At 38.7% G+C, this 18,163-nt stretch overlaps 1 protein-coding gene across 7 annotated transcripts in view; it reads left to right on the top strand.

Annotated features, from left to right (window-relative positions):
* Positions 1 to 16,955, top strand: part of LOC138365191 (uncharacterized) — a 28,221-nt gene extending 11,266 nt beyond the window's left edge. For 4 of the 7 annotated variants that reach the window (XM_069325390.1, XM_069325383.1, XM_069325386.1 and 1 more), the window contains one exon: positions 10,338 to 16,955. In XM_069325390.1, the coding sequence (XP_069181491.1) occupies positions 12,956 to 13,900 (945 nt within the window). In that variant the 5' untranslated portion in view covers positions 10,338 to 12,955 and the 3' untranslated portion in view covers positions 13,901 to 16,955. Of the gene's footprint in view, positions 1 to 4,052; positions 4,527 to 4,553; positions 4,578 to 5,807; positions 5,997 to 10,337 lie in introns of those variants that run through there. The other 3 variants (XM_069325384.1, XM_069325388.1, XM_069325387.1) reach the window with 3 other exon arrangements.
* Positions 16,956 to 18,163: the final 1,208 nt, after the last annotated feature.

Raw genomic sequence — 18,163 nt, 5'->3', positions numbered from 1 at the left:
GGACAAGATGCGACACCAAACTTTAACGTAATGTTATATAAGAGTGCGCCAGGTACAAAAGACCAGGAGGAGGGCCAAGCAGAGTTAGATAACACTCTCCGGTAGTCACTGATAAGTTACCACCAGTAACATTGTGATACCTGGCAACTCTGTGGAACCATGTCCACGCAGTATATATCTAATAAATTTAGATATATACTGTGACGTATTTAGATATATATATATACTGTGATGATTTATTTAATAAATACATTTTTTTACTATATTTCAAACACTTTACATTTCATTTCATTTATTCATGTGTACATTTCCTTGTCTGGAATAATTAACTATTGCAGTGAAAATCAATAACAAAATACCTCATGTCGTTTTTATTACACAAGTAATTATACATATACCTATATCGTATATAACAGAAATAGTTTAAATCAGCTCACCAGTAGCGTATAGCAATATCTTGTGTATGACCCATGGCAGGAAGTGCCTACCAACTAAATTAAGTAGTTTTTTATTATTATTTTCTACCACAGACGTGGCCACACATTTACAATGCTAACCAGCATATATACATTTTCTTCTGCTCAGGAACTGAAATTTAGATGACAGGTTATGATTTTGGGTCGAACACAGGTTATGATAGGCCTACAGATCATGCTTCCAGATAGCTAGATACGAAAAGGTAGACGAAGAAAGAAACGTGGATGGAAACTATTGTCGCAGATAAGTCACAGGGATTTTAGTTAGTAGTCATGGGATGGCCAGTTGAAACTAATATAATAAATAGTTTTAAAATAAGATATGACAAGAAAAAAGAAAAGTTGGGAGTCACTGTATTAGACAAAAGAAAAGTTGGGAGTCACTGTATTAGACAACAGATCGGTGATAAGGCGGAGCTCTTTGGTAAGCACTCGTCCCTGCAAGCACATTTAGGTGAGTACACAGAGATGGGACCAAAGAGCCAAGGCTCAACCCCCGCAAGGGGGAGGGGGGAGGTAGAAATAGCCTAAGCTACTCTATCCCTTTGAGATGTATTTCTTTCTTGTCTCAATAAACATGTGGGAACCGACCTGTGAGATTTATATTTATTTAATTTATATGAATTTATATTTACGTTAATTTATATACTTCGATAGCAATTTGTATAATGATAAGTGGACTGTATTTCTGCAATAATCTCATAATCTCACAAATCGATCCTCTACACATTAGGGGGGGTTTATATTACACATATGCAGCCAATCAAATTACAGTAATAGCTACATACATTGTTGAGGTTCCTTCTCTTATAGTACAGCAGGTTAGTCCACCAGGTATAACTAGAGTGTAGACACCAAATTATCCTCTTTGAGGTAGCTTCTATCACCCAGTAACTGGTGCACATAATCTTGCATCCTCGTCTTGACCTGTCAAAAGTGCGCTAGCTGTGAAGCCAGAATCCTATATATGACAAGCTATATCAGAGAAAACACTATACAGTACATGGAACATTAAAGACCTGGCTTAATTACCTTTAGTATGAGGCGATTTCGCGTTCTAACCGGCTAACCCTATATCCTGACATTAATGGCCATAAATGAATGATAAACGGGTTTCGGATAGACACTTAACTTGAATTTGTAGACAGCGTGTTGACAATGGTACTTTTAGTTTCCATAACACTACGTCCAAGTAAATTTAACAGGAGCCGAATTTGCTCCCGTGTGAGCCTCTGGTCTCAATACAACAATGGCTGCCCTCCTTCCTCCACTCTGACGCCTGGCTTACATTGTCCAGATTTCAGAACGTGATAGAAGGGTCACATTTACTCTACTTTAATATTGATAATTAAGTTAATTTATATAAGATGTTTTTATGATGGTAAAGTCCAAAGACTAATGTATTTAAGAATAATTCCCAGCAAAATAGCTGGTGAATTATAATAGTATGTGGTGATGATATCCCGTTTTCTATAGACGGTAATTCCACTACAAGTTACGTTTTCTATGGGTAACTTGTGGGTAATACAGCTATTATCTGTATGATTATTAAATGGTGTCGGATTTTCCGACAAAACATACTTGAACTTAAACTCAACCCCCGCAAGCACAACTCGGAGCCGGCCGGCCCAGCGGACAGCACGCTGGGATCCTGTGGTCCCGGGTTCGATCCCGGGCGCCGGCGAGAAACGATGGACAGAGTTTCTTTCACCCTATGCCCTTGTTACCTAGCAGTAAATAGGTACCTGGGAGTTAGTCAGCTGAAACGCGCTGCTTCCTGGGGTGTGGAAAAAAAATTGTAGTAGTAGAAACAGTTGATTGACAGTTGAGAGGCGGGCCGAAAGAGTAGAGCTCAACCCCCGCAAACACAACTAGGTGAATACATGCACCTGGTATGGCCTCTTACCTTCACAACGTAGCACGCACCCACTGCACATATACACACATACACGTGAAAACCACTGAAATTTAATTCATGTTCAACTATTATATATGTTGTATATGTAACATATATGGTCACTAGTCTAAACTTAAATGATTATTAAAAGTGATTATTGTTTTTCGTCGTACGGCTGGCATAGGTGGGAGGCGGAAAGGATGTCGTGTTGGTTACTTGGAGTTACCAGAAGGGAATTTCCGTGAGGTGACTCAAGGCTACGTAGCCTCACCCTCTGGGGCCACCAGCCCATACAAGCACCTGTCATATACACCAACATTACGGGCTCACCATAGCCCGTGCTACATGAACATTTCGTTCTGAGTAGCTAAATCTAAAACAACAACATACACCAACACACCATGCTTTATACATTTGGTTCCATCAATTAAATACCTCTAATGCAAGCAGAAAGAAAAACAAGGCAATGAAACAAAACTGACTTGAATAAATACTATTCAGTTTACTCAAATTATTGTACATAAGTTAAAATAAAAAAAAGACAGGTTTCAACTGCTCAGCTGTATGAAATTTCTTGTTCAATTCCTAAGCCAATTATGTCTGAAACCTTTTCCACTACCGCCCAAAGAATAGATATGAAGTGCATGATAAATGAACTCAATTCAATAAACTGAAACTGTTAGATTGATGACGTTCATTAAGGGTTCTAATTCAATGTGTTATATCAGTATTAGGACGGGTCGATGCAGTCTTTATTAGTATAATAAATAATATTTATAAAGTTACATAGGATCAGATTATATAGTGGTTACAGTATTCGAATACTGTATTATATAGAGCCACTAATTGCACGCAGTATTTCGGACATTTGTATTATGCCTATCTTTGGATTTATTACTCAAATAATAGCTACATTAGCCCAGGTTTTAGTTACATATTGATAAAATCATGTTTGAGGAGAGCGATTACATTTTCCATGATAAAAACTTGTTAATATTCGGATGTATTTGTCAGAACTGTCAATACATATGCTTAATAGTAATATATCTATTACTATTAAGCATATGTATATGAGTAATATATATATATTACTCATAGCACGCACCATAGCCCGTGCTACTTTGAACTTTTTGTTCCAAGTGGCGAACCTTAAACAACAACTAATGCTTGAGTGATATATCTATTACTATTGAGCATATGTATGAGTAATATATCTATTACTTGAGATACTTGAGTAATATATCTAGTACTCAAGTATCTTAATTGTGTGTATACTCAGGAGAACGCCAGTAGGTCTATACGACAAATATATTATTATTTGAAATTTGAGGATAGAATGGCATTAATAACATGGATTAGATAAGAAAATATAATGAATATTACCATACGTAACATTATTGGTTCTACGCCATAATGTCAGAAATGGATGTTAAACAAAATAATAAAAGATCTATAGTTAAATAAACGTACGAAAATGGTTATATAATATACTGAAGTAAAATAATATGAAATGTACGGACGTTGGTACATACCAAGAACAGTACAATATTGAAGTCAGCTAATGTATTACTATACCGGAAAACGATTCGGTACTCATGGTGGTGGAAGTTGGGTACGAGTTGGTACTCAACATTGCACAAGGGTGCCGGGGGGGGGGGGTCTGATGACTCTCCTGTCTTGTACAGAACGCGTGAGCTCGGGTGCAGTGTTGCCACCGCCGTATCAGTGACGAACCTCAATTTTAAGTCTATTTTATCCTGTCATGGCGTTGGACTTAAGCTTTTCTCTAGTGAAATGCATTTCATAATACATTATTATTTTAGTAGTATTAATTTATAGATGTCCAAGTAGCGGGTTTGATTGCACTGAAGGACTATATCAAGACTCAATTTGATTGATATAAATTGCACATACTAGGACACAGCAAAGTTAATACACATCAAATACATTTTTAACAATATCAAAATGCCACATCAATGAAATCGTGATGGTATATGGTAGAGAAGAAGCAAGAGAGAGAGAGTAGGACAAACATGACGAGGAGGTTGCAGCAAGATGTGGTAACAAGGCGCGCCACAGTCCACAGTATATCGTGAACGTGGAGGAGCAGGAGGTGGGAGTCCTCGTAAAATTTTTGGAGTTTACCTCTACAGGTGAGCACCTTATCCCTGGCATAACAACACGTATACGAGAGTATCAGTAAGGTACGAGTGTTAGCGTGACTACAGACGGGATAGTGTTCTGGTGAGAACGAGGAATAGTTAATATTGGTGAAGTGTTGGAAGAAAACACACACTGGCAGTCGCTGCTACGGGATCTCCGCGGTACCACACGTTTCTGCTATATATTTTTTTAAGTTTTGAAATAAAATTTTGATATATATGTATAATTTTTGACAATACGAGTGTGACGTTTGGCGTATTGCAAACCGGAAGTTCGAGTTTATTAAGGGCGACTCGATTAGTAAATACGTATTGTGTTACAAGATGGCGAGGCAGCTGACGCCAGTTATTTAGCTGGGGGCCCACAGGGGTCCACACCAGCCCATAGGGGCCCACACCAGTCATGCTACGACTCCCTAACGTAACATACACAAACGTAACCTAACTTAACAAAAAATATACATATTTTAATATATACCTGACGAGTTGTGATGCCATTGACAGTGTGGTTGCCTCTGGCCTGGAGTGTTGGGTTCATTCTCTACTACAGTCAGGAATCTCTGGTTCGAATCCCAGAAGGGAACTGACGTGGTTGGGCAAGTTTCCTTTCGCCTAATGCCTCAATTCACCTTGCAGTAAATAGATGTGGAGGTTAGCCCAACTGTTGTTGGGTTGTATCCTAGGGAAGGTCAGTAGGTCCACCTTGGGAGACCTTAATATAAGTCTAAGGTATATATACAAATATATAATATATATTATATATATATATATATATATATAATACATACTATATATATATTATACTATATAATATATATAAATACCTTGCTGCCTGCCTAGACAAAAATTAATTATACACAAGATAGTTTGTAGTGAATTTTAAAATTGCTCGATACTTCCCCCTCTCAGAGCAGGTGAGACTGCCAAAATAAAAGGAATTGAGAGAACATACATGGCACACAATAAAGCACCTAAACTATTGGAGTCATCTTGATGCTCTCTAAATGTACTCTAGATACAGGAGACTAAAGAGGTATCAAATAATATATACTGTACATGGAAAATACTGAAGGGCCAGGTCCCATATTTACACAGTAAGATAACATACTGTACTGGAAGAAAATGTAGAATGGAACCAGTGAAAAACAGAGCCTCTGTTGCCTAACAGGTACTATAGTCACAGAGAACACTGTATGAACATTTTTTTATAATATATTCAAGTGTTCCTACATTCTTGTAAAGCCACTAGCACACATCTCGTTTCAGGCAGGTCCTTTATCCTAATTCTCCCCGGAATACAACCCGCCAAATCGTTTAACAACCAGGTAACCATTCACTGCTGGGTGAACTGAGGCTACAGTTAAGGATTGGCGCCCAGTCAATCCCCCGGCCAGGACACGAACACAGGCCAAATCACTTCGAGTCCCATCAGAGGTACATGGTTGTTCAGCTTTTCCTCCAGTGAGTATAAGGAATATTGCCAGATGTCTTAAAGAGAAAACTGGATAGTTTTCTTCAAGAAGTAGGACCAACCGGGCTGTAGTGGATATGTATGCTATGGGGTGCTCCTAGCAACAGCCTGTTGAACCAAGCTCTCACAAGTCATGCTTTGCCCCAGGCTGGGTTTGGAGCATAGAAGAACTCTCAGAACTATCCAGGTTTTAAAACCTAACTTCCCAGTCAGGTGTGGTCAATTCATATAAAAGACAGTTCAACAAAGCTAGTTTTCTGATTGCTACTCTGTATACAGTGTATCGTTAAGATGTATTAGCTATGGTTAGGCTGTTAGGCCCAGTTGGGTTAGGCTAGGCTTGGTTGGGTAAGGTTAGCTAGGTTTAAAACTCCATTGACAGTCTTGTGTATGCCACAAGATGCAATTGATGCAATTTGTATTCTACCAACCTAAGCTTGCTCAATCAAGCCTAACTGCCTAGCATAAGCTGATTTATCTTAGCATAACTGTGTACTGTATATGGTTTTAACAATTGGAAAAAAATATTGTTAAACTGTCTTTTGACAGTTCCATTTGACCATACCCATGTGACTACATGCTTGGTGTGCTGGAAATGTGTGGCAATAATATATAGTTAAATGGGACTTCAACAACAGAAAAATTCCTATAAACAAACAAATAATTTTGCTATGGAGAAATGTTAATAATCCCCAAATTATGCTACAATGTACCTGTTGATAATCCTCAAATTTTATTATAATATATCTACCAATCTTCATCAAATTTTCTTACAATATGCAGTACATAAGAACAAAGGTAACTGCATAAGGCCTATTGGCCCATACCAGGCAGCTCCTATCTGTACCTGTTAACATTTCTCAGTTTTCCTGGAAATTACTCACTTTAAATTACGTTAATGTTTCGGGCAAGTCCTAAATCTATGCGTATTAGTTGTTTTACAAGAATGTAAAAACATCAATGCTATGTTTGTACTCTCAAACCCAATGTACCTTTTTGTATATATAAATAAATGATCATAACCACCTATGCCCCCCCCCCCCCCCCCAAAAAAAAAAAGAAAGCCCAACAAATAATTTTTCATTATAGAATTACTGTATTAACTTGTATGCAGAATGTAAGAAAAACACAAAAATAAGAGAGTATTTATCATTTTACTGGGTGGAGGCACTCTGCAAGGCTGTGATTAACACTTGTCAATGCCTGGTGCTCAACTTTACTGACGCTTTGTGTTTTATCCTCCGATGTTTCAGAGATTGTTTTATTACTTAGTCTTTATTCACATTCACAGAGAAGGGAACGGGGGAAACTATCCAGAAAAGTGCCAAGCCATTATGACTATATAGCCCTTGGAAGGGGTCAGGATAAGGATTTGGGATAGAATCTGGGAAAGGAATGGTGTCCAACCACAAGAGCTTTTATATCTATACAGTATTTGCATCAAATGTGTAAAACCTAGACAATAATTGTTTAAATCGTGATATGATGTTGACCATATTCCCCTAATAATATTTATGACAAAAACTACATTTGTACCATGAAATGGTAACAGGATTTGTTTCATGGGGGAGCCGGCGGCTGAGCGAACAGAACACTGGACGCATGATCCTGTGGTCCCGGGTTTGATCCCGGGCGTCGGCGAGAAACAATGGGCAGAGTTTCTTTCACCCTGATGCCCCTGTTACCTAGCAGTAAATAGGTACCTGGGAGTTAATCAGCTGTCACGGGCTGCTTCCTGGGGGGTGGAGGCCTGGTCGAGGACCAGGCTGCAGGGACACTAAAGCCCCGAAATAATTTCAAGATAACCTCAAGATGGGTCACCTTACCTTGATTTCGGGGCTAAGCGTCCCTTGCGGAACGGTCCTCGACCAGGCCTCCTCGTTGCTGGACTGGTAAACCAGGCTGTTGGACGCGGCTGCTCGCAGCCTGGCATATGAATTACAGCCTGGTTGATCAGGTATCTTTTGGAGGTGTTTATCAAGTTCTTGAACACCTGTGGGGCGTCTGCCAGTTATGCCCCTTGTGTAGTGGAAGCGTGTTGAACAGTCTCGTGTCTGATGTTGGTAGTTCTGAGAGTCAAGGCAAACTATTACATCATATAAAACCCAGACTGTTTAAATCTTTGTTTTATGATAACCACATTACCCTGTGAATCAACAATTGACAATAACCACTGTCTAAGGATTAAATATAATATTTTTTATCCTGCAGTATCTATTCTGAAGGAATCATGGCAAAGTAGACATCTTATTCCAGTCCATAAAAAGTTTTTGCCAATTCTTTTTGGTTCATTGTAATCCATTCGACCAAATTTCAGTTTAGTTAATTCAACAGTTATACTATATTGAGGCCCTTCTGCAGATCTTAGAGCTAGTCATCTGTCTTCACATCATAGTTGCAATTTTTGCAGCTGATGGGTTTTGTATACATTACAAGAGTATCGTCTGAATTGTTTACACAGTATGGCCCACTGCCATACATTACTGTATGCTTGCACTTAAATTTAAAATTACTGTACTATTATTTTCATAGTAATCCTGGTTCTTAATCATTGCCATAAAAAAAAAAGTTGAAGTAGATTTACTGCATATTTACTCAATACTCTACCACACATTTCTTGCTGATTTTTAACATTGTTTTTGCTAAAATTTGTATTTTCTGGGGGATGCCCCGTCGATTCCCTAAAGCTATCCAGGCTGATATGTAACTTAGTTTCTGGCATCACTGTGCATGGAGTTCTTGCCTACCGGGGACCACGAGCCAGAACCTAACCCTCTCAGAGAGGCATGAGGAGCAATGGACTATAGAAATCCACACTAGAAATCCCCATGTGGTTGGAAGCATTCTATGTTTGCCATTGACTGGGTCTGGCACTCAGAAAGATATGCACCCCAAAACAAACTCCTATTTGGGTGTAAATATTGCTACTGAAAGCCAAACAAGAGGACAAAACTCAACAATAATTAGCAAACGAGCATGATGTCATGTTGCCACCGCTGTCTGCACCCCCCCCCCCCCCCCCTTCTCTCCCTGGGAGTGGGAAGGGGAGTCCCAGACCCTCGTGCCAGCTATCCAACCGGCAGTTCTTGGCTGATGTGATGCTGGCTGGTCAGGTGCCTCTGGCACCAGTTTTTGTTCTCTGTTCCTGTGCCTTGTGGCATAGACTGTCTCTACAGGTGGTGTGTGAGTCGGGACTAATATTCTACAGTACTCGGGTTGCATGCGCCTAGGGTTTTCTTCCCAAGGTGCCCTGTGAGTACTGCCCTCAGGGCTTGGGACCACCTTCCACAAGTCACCTTGGGGCCTACCTCTGCTGTGTCTTTTACTGCTCGGTACTAGGCCGCCCTTTGTCACCTGTTTTTTTTTTTTATTTTTTAAACTGCCTCTGGGTAGGAGGTAGTTTTCGTCACTGGTAGGGCTGCAGGGTACTGCACAGCTAGTTTTCACCTATTGTAGCGACCGGCCCTGTTCTGCCTGGGTACATTATTCTCTTGCAGGGTTTTTCTTTTGTTTTTGTTTCCTGCCTGGTGGGGGGGGGGGGTTGCCTTTGGTTGGACCCCGTGAGTGGACATGTCCCTGGGATTCAGTTGGCTCAGTAGTTTTGGGCACCGGTTCGCAGTACCCCTGCCTGGGATTCCCTTAGTGTGATACCAAGGCTAAGAGCCCTGGGGAAACCCCAGGGTTTCTTACTTTTGTATGTACATATATATATATATATATATATATATATACAAAATATATGTCTATACTTTTGGCAAACACTCGTTAGCTTTTCCTTCATACGCGAGTCTTTTACTGCTTTGTTCTTGTTCACTACTCATCTTGGAGTAAATGTACAGTGTTTATAAAGCAGTAACAAAAATCCTTTGGCAAAAACAACCGGAAAGGACACTTTATTTGACTCAGGGAGGCCGCATCAGTCACGAGCGTGGTCACGAAAACAATGAGCCTCCCGTCTGGGTGGGCAGCCACGCGGCAGTGTTGTGATGCCACGTGAGTTATAAAGAGAGTGGGAAGATGTTGGCGCACACTTTAAAACGAGTCCCATAATAATCGGACAGTAAATTGATTTTTTACAAATTTTTTAATTTTGGACGGCTTTGGTGTTGTCCCCTGAACTACGTAAATTGATTTTAGAATGCAAATAGCGCTATCCCCCAGCGAAAGTGTTAACCCCATCTATATTTACTGCATAGCTGAATATTAGTTAAGTTATGCATTGTAAGGAAAATCGAGAAACTCTGACTCGACAGTTAATATTTGTTTTTTCCTATATTTTTTTGCATGTACTGTAACTTGAATAATATTAATTATGCTCTTTTTACTTACAGATCCATTATTGGTATCCTGTAAAGTACCTGGAACCTTGGCACATCTGCATACCACAAGCAAAGAATACAAGAATTGCTGCTCCATACGCAGCCATCCTTTTCCTCCCAGTTTAGTTGATTAACTCTCCTGGTGCGGGTTGTGACCGCATTAGGTTTGTAAATCAACTCCCTCCCTCCTTCCCACCTTGTATTGCTTGAGTAGAATTTTGGAAGTGCATTATTTACCAGGTGAAGGCTGTTGGAACTGCAATCAAAACACCATCTTTCCAGTTCAGTTGTTCTGAGTATTAGCTGTGCCTGTGTTGAAGATTCTCTGAAGGAAGTGGAATCTAAGAGTACTAAGGCTCCAAGAGCTACTTTTCAAGCCCCAATCAATTCCTTCCCACTTCAGTTGATTAACTCTCCTGGTGCGGGTTGTGACCGCATTGGGTTTGTGAATCAACATCCTCCCCACACCCCTATTTCTTATTGGTGCTGCCTGTGTTGAAGATTTTCTGCAGGACGTGGAATCTAAGAGTACTGCCTTTAACAAGTGAAGGCTCCAAGAACTACTTTTCAAGCCCCAATTAATTCCTTCCCAGTTCAGTTGATTAACTTTTCTGGTGCGGGTTGTGACCGCATTGGATTTGTGAATCGACATCCTCCCCACACCCACATTTCTCATTGGCGCTGCCTGTGTTGAAGATTCTCTGAAGGAAGTGGAATTTAGTGTTGCCTTGAACAAGGTTGCAAGAGCTGCCCCTCCAAATCCCATCACCTCGTTCCCATTTCAGCTTATTAACTTGTCTAGTGTGGGTTATTACTGCATTTGATAAGTAGAATTTACAGTTACTGAAATGGTTGCTCCATATGAAATTGGTGACCCTGTACGCTCATTTGTCCGTGTTCCTGGTAGCGGAACAGATAAGGTGGCCAAGCCTATTTGTTGGGATCTCTCTCGTTCATCCACAGTTGCTGGAGCAGCACCTGTTCAACAAACTCTACCATCAGCAATCCCAGTAACTACATTGATAAAACCAACAAAATCTCATAATGAAGACAACCCTACTAATGAAGAGCAAGGTGCCGTGGCCCAAGCTGTCCATCAGACACAGGAAGCAAGGCAGAATTCGTCTGTTACAAAATCCACCAGTGAAAATATATCTGCAAACAATGAACAAGAAGGATCTGTGGTACAACCAGCAATCCCAGCTGAAGGAGCAAGTCAGAATATACCACCTAAGCCACTTGATGAACAGTCGGTAGGTGCACGCAAACGTAAAGCCATAGTTGAGTCTGGAAGATTAGAACATGAGGAGAGCACGGTTGAATCCTGTGCATGTCGTAAAATTGCACGTGTGGCCGAGGAAGGAGGGGAAAGCAATTCGGCTGATAATCACAGAACTAACATGTCATCAGAAGTTCAGGGAGTAGTAGCAAAGCCAGTTTCAAGTGAAGTATCAAAATTAATTAAAGAGCGTGATCAACTACGTGAAGAAAATTTGGAGCTCCAAAAGAGATTGGCCCTATTTCATGACCTCTTCAAGAATAAGAAGCGTTTGACAATGTTTGTTAGGCGCTTGGGCATACCGACAAACTAACAAGAGCCGAATGAAAATGCCATTCTGCTTGCTCTTGGCTCATGACAGCTCATGATATTGGTGTTGACTCACAGAACTGCTCCAGGAGAATAACTGTTACACGTCAGATTTATTGTGTATATTGGTTGATGCACACTGCTGCTCATGCACGCTGCAGTCATTTCATTGGGTATGGTCAGGATGCCTCTTGGAGATCACCTGGTAGAAATTTACCCGATTCTTTTGGCAAAGATTTGGATATAGAAAATATTCAGTGGTTTGTTGCAGTGTGTATTTGATAAAGCTTTAACCATAAATGCCAGCATAGAGAGAAATGTTCAATTTAATAGTTGCATTTGTTGGTCACTTGTAAATAATGATAAAAGAAAGTACAATTTATTCATACTGTAGTATAATTTTTTAGGCTTGCAAAGATGTTTAAGGTACATTTAAAGTGTGGGAGAACACTACTCCATTGATGTAACAGTAATAAACCACTGTGTAGACTGTAATTTTCAAATTTTTTTAATATTAGTTGTTCCAAAATAGTGTTGATATTCTGCTCAAAATTGTACATGGTGCAGTGCACCTGATAATACCACCTAACCTAGGTCTTACCAATTTACAGTAGTACAAACTACACTTCAGCAGTAGTATGGGAAATTAGTTTTAATGTATGAACAATATACTCACACTGTATTATGAAAACATGACCAAAATGTTTCTGCTAGACATATAAGGTATCATGTCTTACGGCAATTGTATTTTTTATTTGTATATGCAACATTACACACAAAAGAGGTAACTATATAATGAAGATATGTATTACCCCAGAAGTTTGCCATTGAACCAAAACAAGCTTATATCTACAGCTGTTAAAGGTTTTACATAAAACTGCATGTGCATGCATATATGTATAAAATTTTGTATTTTAAAACTTTGTACCTCATTAAACAATAAGGACTGGTTGCATATACTGTGTATATTGTCATTAATGAAGGATTTTGTTATCACATTCCTTATGATCTAAGATGGAATGATTCTGTTCTTTTCGAGAAAATGTTATTTTCTTCCGTATTCCTCCTAAGTATAGAAAAGGAGTGTCACACACTAGATGATTGGGAGTGTCACACTCTAGATGATTGGGAGTGTCACACTCTAGATGATTGGGAGTGTCACACTCTAGATGATTGGGAGTGTCACACTCTAGATGATTGGGAGTGTCACACTCTAGATGATTGGGAGTGTCACACTCTAGATGATTGGGAGTGTCACACTCTAGATGATTGGGAGTGTCACACTCTAGATGATTGGGAGTGTCACACTCTAGATGATTGGGAGTGTCACACTCTAGATGATTGGGAGTGTCACACTCTAGATGATTGGGAGTGTCACACTCTAGATGATTGGGAGTGTCACACTCTAGATGATTGGGAGTGTCACACTCTAGATGATTGGGAGTGTCACACTCTAGATGATTGGGAGTGTCACACTCTAGATGATTGGGAGTGTCACACTCTAGATGATTGGGAGTGTCACACTCTAGATGATTGGGAGTGTCACACTCTAGATGATTGGGAGTGTCACACTCTAGATGATTGGGAGTGTCACACTCTAGATGATTGGGAGTGTCACACTCTAGATGATTGGGAGTGTCACACTCTAGATGATTGGGAGTGTCACACTCTAGATGATTGGGAGTGTCACACTCTAGATGATTGGGAGTGTCACACTCTAGATGATTGGGAGTGTCACACTCTAGATGATTGGGAGTGTCACACTCTAGATGATTGGGAGTGTCACACTCTAGATGATTGGGAGTGTCACACTCTAGATGATTGGGAGTGTCACACTCTAGATGATTGGGAGTGTCACACTCTAGATGATTGGGAGTGTCACACTCTAGATGATTGGGAGTGTCACACTCTAGATGATTGGGAGTGTCACACACTAGATGATTGGGAGTGTCACACTCTAGATGATTGGGAGTGCCACACTAGATAAGGAATGTGATTTCCAGTCACTGCAGTCAAATTATATACATATACTGTAAGCAGTATATATATATTGTCATTTCCAGTCAAAAGCAGTGGAGTAATACAGAATATATTTTGGATAAGAGGCATTTTAGGGTAACAGTTGGCATATTCAAATGTACATGGCTGTCTGAAGTTAGGCACACTAAAGCAGAGTGGTTATATGTACCTACTGGAATGAATTCTTAAGAGTTGAGCTTTGTTTGCTACTTGTCTAAAGCAAGAGGTCATTGCAGTTCATCCTTGTGGCAAAGAGCCAGTTTTATAGCCGAGGTGATTTCCAGTCACTGAAGTTATTTCCTTGTGGCAAAGAGCCAGTTTATAGCTGAGGTGATTTCCAGTCACTGCAGTTATTTCCTTGTGGCAAAGAGCCAGTTTATAGCTGAGGTGATTTCCAGTCACTGCAGTTATTTCCTTGTGGCAAAGAGCCAGTTTATAGCTGAGGTGATTTCCAGTCACTGCAGTTATTTCCTTGTGGCAAAGAGCCAGTTTATAGCTGAGGTGATTTACAGTCACTGCAGTTATTTCCTTGTGGCAAAGAGCCAGTTTTATAGCTGAGGTGATTTACAGTCACTGCAGTTATTTCCTTGTGGCAAAGAGCCAGTTTATAGCTGAGGTGATTTCCAGTCACTGCAGTTATTTCCTTGTGGCAAAGAGCCAGTTTTATAACTGAGGTGATTTCCAGTCACTGCAGTTATTTCCCTGTGGCAAAGAGCCAGTTTATAGCTGAGGTGATTTCCAGTCACTGCAGTTATTTCCTTGTGGCAAAGAGCCAGTTTTATAGCTGAGGTGATTTCGTCACTGCAGTTATTTCCTTGTGGCAAAGAGCCAGTTTATAGCTGAGGTGATTTCCAGTCACTGCAGTTATTTCCTTGTGGCAAAGAGCCAGTTTATATCTGAGGTGATTTCCAGTCACTGCAGTTATTTGCTTGTGGCAAAGAACCAGTTTATGGCTGAGGTGATTTCCAGTCACAGCAGTTTTAAGTTTATAGATATCCTCAATATGATATTGTAATATGTTCACCTGCTCCTTAGTCTCTTTGTCCTATTTTTTTTTCTTTTAACATTGGTAGCTTAAAGTTTAGTATAACAAATTTGATATGACCTGGTAATTGCAATTACATTGCTACTTATGTGACAAGTTATACTAGTTACACTTACGCTTCTTTTGTTGGTTTGTAAATATTACTTCAGACATGCTTTATTTAGTGTTTATATTTATACTTTAAGTGTTTCTTATTGAATTAGGCTTGCTTAATAATTCTTTCTTAGCTGTGTTTAACTTGTCCTAAAATTGTCTTTTCATTTAGTGTAATCTAGAGAAAAATGATAAAGGATGTAAAGCGAAGCTTAAATTTTTATGTAGAATGCTTCGGAACCCCTTTTTCCAGTAACAAACATCATTTAATAGGATAAACCCACACTAAAGTTTTTGTGTATTTTATGTAAAAATTTGAAAATACAAAGTCTGCCGAGTATGTGGTTTGTACGAGGCTTACGTCTCGACGACAAATACAGTTGCTACCCATGATCCAGCCCTCTTATTCTTAACTTCCTGATCTTGTCATCTCCATTCCCTACTGCCGAGCTCTCTAGGTAATTATTTTTTTGAGATATATACAAGAGTTGTTACATTCTTGTACATTATGATCAGTTGTCCATTCTATCATTGGAATTCTGAGAGCTGGGGTTGTTACTAATAAAGGTATTCGTCCGGATGGTATTCCTCATATCTCCCTCTGTACCCAAAGGAGTGTTGCTATTTGTACTACTGTACTTTACTTACATTTATCCCTCTATTCAAAATTCAGTAGTCCCAATAGCTGCTCTCCTTTGGATATGGAGGAAGATGAAAGGAATATCATCTGGACAAATTCATTTATTAAGAGCAATCCTAGGATGACAGAAAGGACAACTGATCAATAATTCCCTAGAAGACATCGCCTTGGGAATGGAGGCGACATGATCAGGTCAAGAATAAGAGAGCTAGATCCCTGGGTAGTAACCTTATTAGTCATAGAGATGCAAGTCTTGTCCTAACCATATATTGTACTCAAGAGACTTGATATAGTTTAAATCTTTACATAAATACACAAAAACATAACATTATTGTGTGTTTTTATCCTGTTAATGTGTGATAAGACATTACCATTACTTAGTCAATTTAATGTTCAGCATATACACATGGGTGTGTGTATGCAGTACAATACATAGGCGGGAAAATCGAATGTGTCTGGCTTACCCCTCATCTTGGATTTTTCAAATGGATATTAGAGAGGAGTTATTCACAATAATAATAGGGCTCCATGTGGTACTTTTTTCTTTGTATACAGTCGATATTTACACTTCAACAGTTTAATAATTAATATGTAAATCAAAGTCTGGTACAATATGTGAATTGGAAAATTAATCACATGTGATTAATTTTTCACTGAAACTTTACTTGCTTATGTTATTTGTCAGAAATTTAGACAGTGAGATTGCTAATTATTTACATTGAATTTCCCTGGGTTTCAACATTGATTCAATTTTATCCAACTGTATTAAGTGCTTTTTAAACATGTATGTTTTCACCTAGTTTCATACTGTATAAGCATTGATGCACTGTAATTAAGTTCTGAACATCATGTGTAAATTTTGAATTGCTAGCATTGCACAATGTCAAGACTTATATTTTGTTATGATCTCCTCATCTACAGTATTCTATGTTGAAACACTTTCTAATGTTTTTAACACACCACTTTGTTTTTCTGTTTAAAAATGTGCAATTGATAATATATAGATGAATATTTAAGCAAATTAAAATATTCAGTACTATTCTATTTGATGGTCTATGCCTAGAGCCTTTTAATATAATATCCTTTTTATTACTGTATAGTAATATCTGCACTTATTTGTCATAATTGTTTACTTGACAAGACTTTGAGTTGAAGTATCTTGTTTAAGTTATTCATAAATTTCTTATTCTTTGCTTTGGATATGTTTTGTATAACATGGTTTGTGTAATAAACAGCAGCATTATTTGCAGTATTTCTACTATCCTTTAAGTTACTTTGAGAGGTATTCCTATTGCATAGTTTAATGTTTTGCTCTGTATAGGAAATACGCACATGGGAGTGGATTAATAACTACTACATAATTGGTGCTATTATCTATGTTAATACCATGTATTATTGACGATGTGAAATATGGAATTCAAAATCTGTGTACAGAAAAATAAATTCATAAAGAAAAAGTTTTCAACATAGACTTTATATAGACTTTATATTTTAAACTAACAAGATAAAGCTTTAACTTGAAAATAATCTGTTTAAGACAAAGGTTTACTGCCTAGTTTACATGTAGACTATTACTGGAACCGTAACATGCTTTCAGGCCATAATAATATTTTATTTACAAAAAGGTACAATAGATTTTTGAAATTACATTAGTGATATTTTTACATTCTTGCAAAGCCATTAACACTAATAGCGTTTTGGGTAAGTACTTGATCTAACATCAGGTAAGGTGAAAAAATATGTTGTAGAAAGGTTTTATATCAACAATATAAATTGAAAGCGGTGATTACACTGGTAGAGATGAAGTACTTAATTAGTTTCAAGTACTGTACTAATATTAGGGAAGTGGGTAGTACAAGAACTGAGTTTGAAGCACAAGGTAGGAAACTACGAGGACGTAATTAGATACTTCTTGGTATTATTTTTGAACAAGGTATAGGTTGGAACATTTTTTAATTCATCAAGGAGTGAGTTCCAAAGACTGGGCTCTTTTTATTTGCATGGAGTGTTTGCACAGATTTAGCCTGACTAGGGATATCAAAGGACTATTTATTTCTGGTGTGGTGCTCATGAGTTCTATTTCACTATCAAGGAAAGTTTCAGATCAAGATTAGCATTTAGGAACAAGGTTTTGTACATGTATATAGCACGTGAGAATGTGTGAAGTGTATGTTTAGCATGTTAAGAGATTTAAACGGGCTGTGTGTTGTCTGAAATCAAGATTAGCATTTTGGAACAAGGTTTTGTACATGTAGATAGCACGTGAGAATGTGTGAAGTTTATGTTTAGCATGTTAAGAGATTTAAACGGGGGCTGTGTGTTGTCTGAAAACAGTTTGATATAATTCTGATTATACAACCATTTGCAGTAGGTGAACCCACATGCAAAGATACCATATGTAAGATAGGGATAGATTAGTGTGTAGTATAATGAGAGGAGAGCAGAGTGGGGAC

The sequence above is a fragment of the Procambarus clarkii genome, chromosome 16, assembly GCF_040958095.1.
Source record: "Procambarus clarkii isolate CNS0578487 chromosome 16, FALCON_Pclarkii_2.0, whole genome shotgun sequence".
NCBI lineage: Eukaryota > Metazoa > Arthropoda > Malacostraca > Decapoda > Cambaridae > Procambarus > Procambarus clarkii.
Note: the sequence above shows the minus strand (reverse complement) of the source record. Positions and strands in the feature narration are given on the sequence as shown.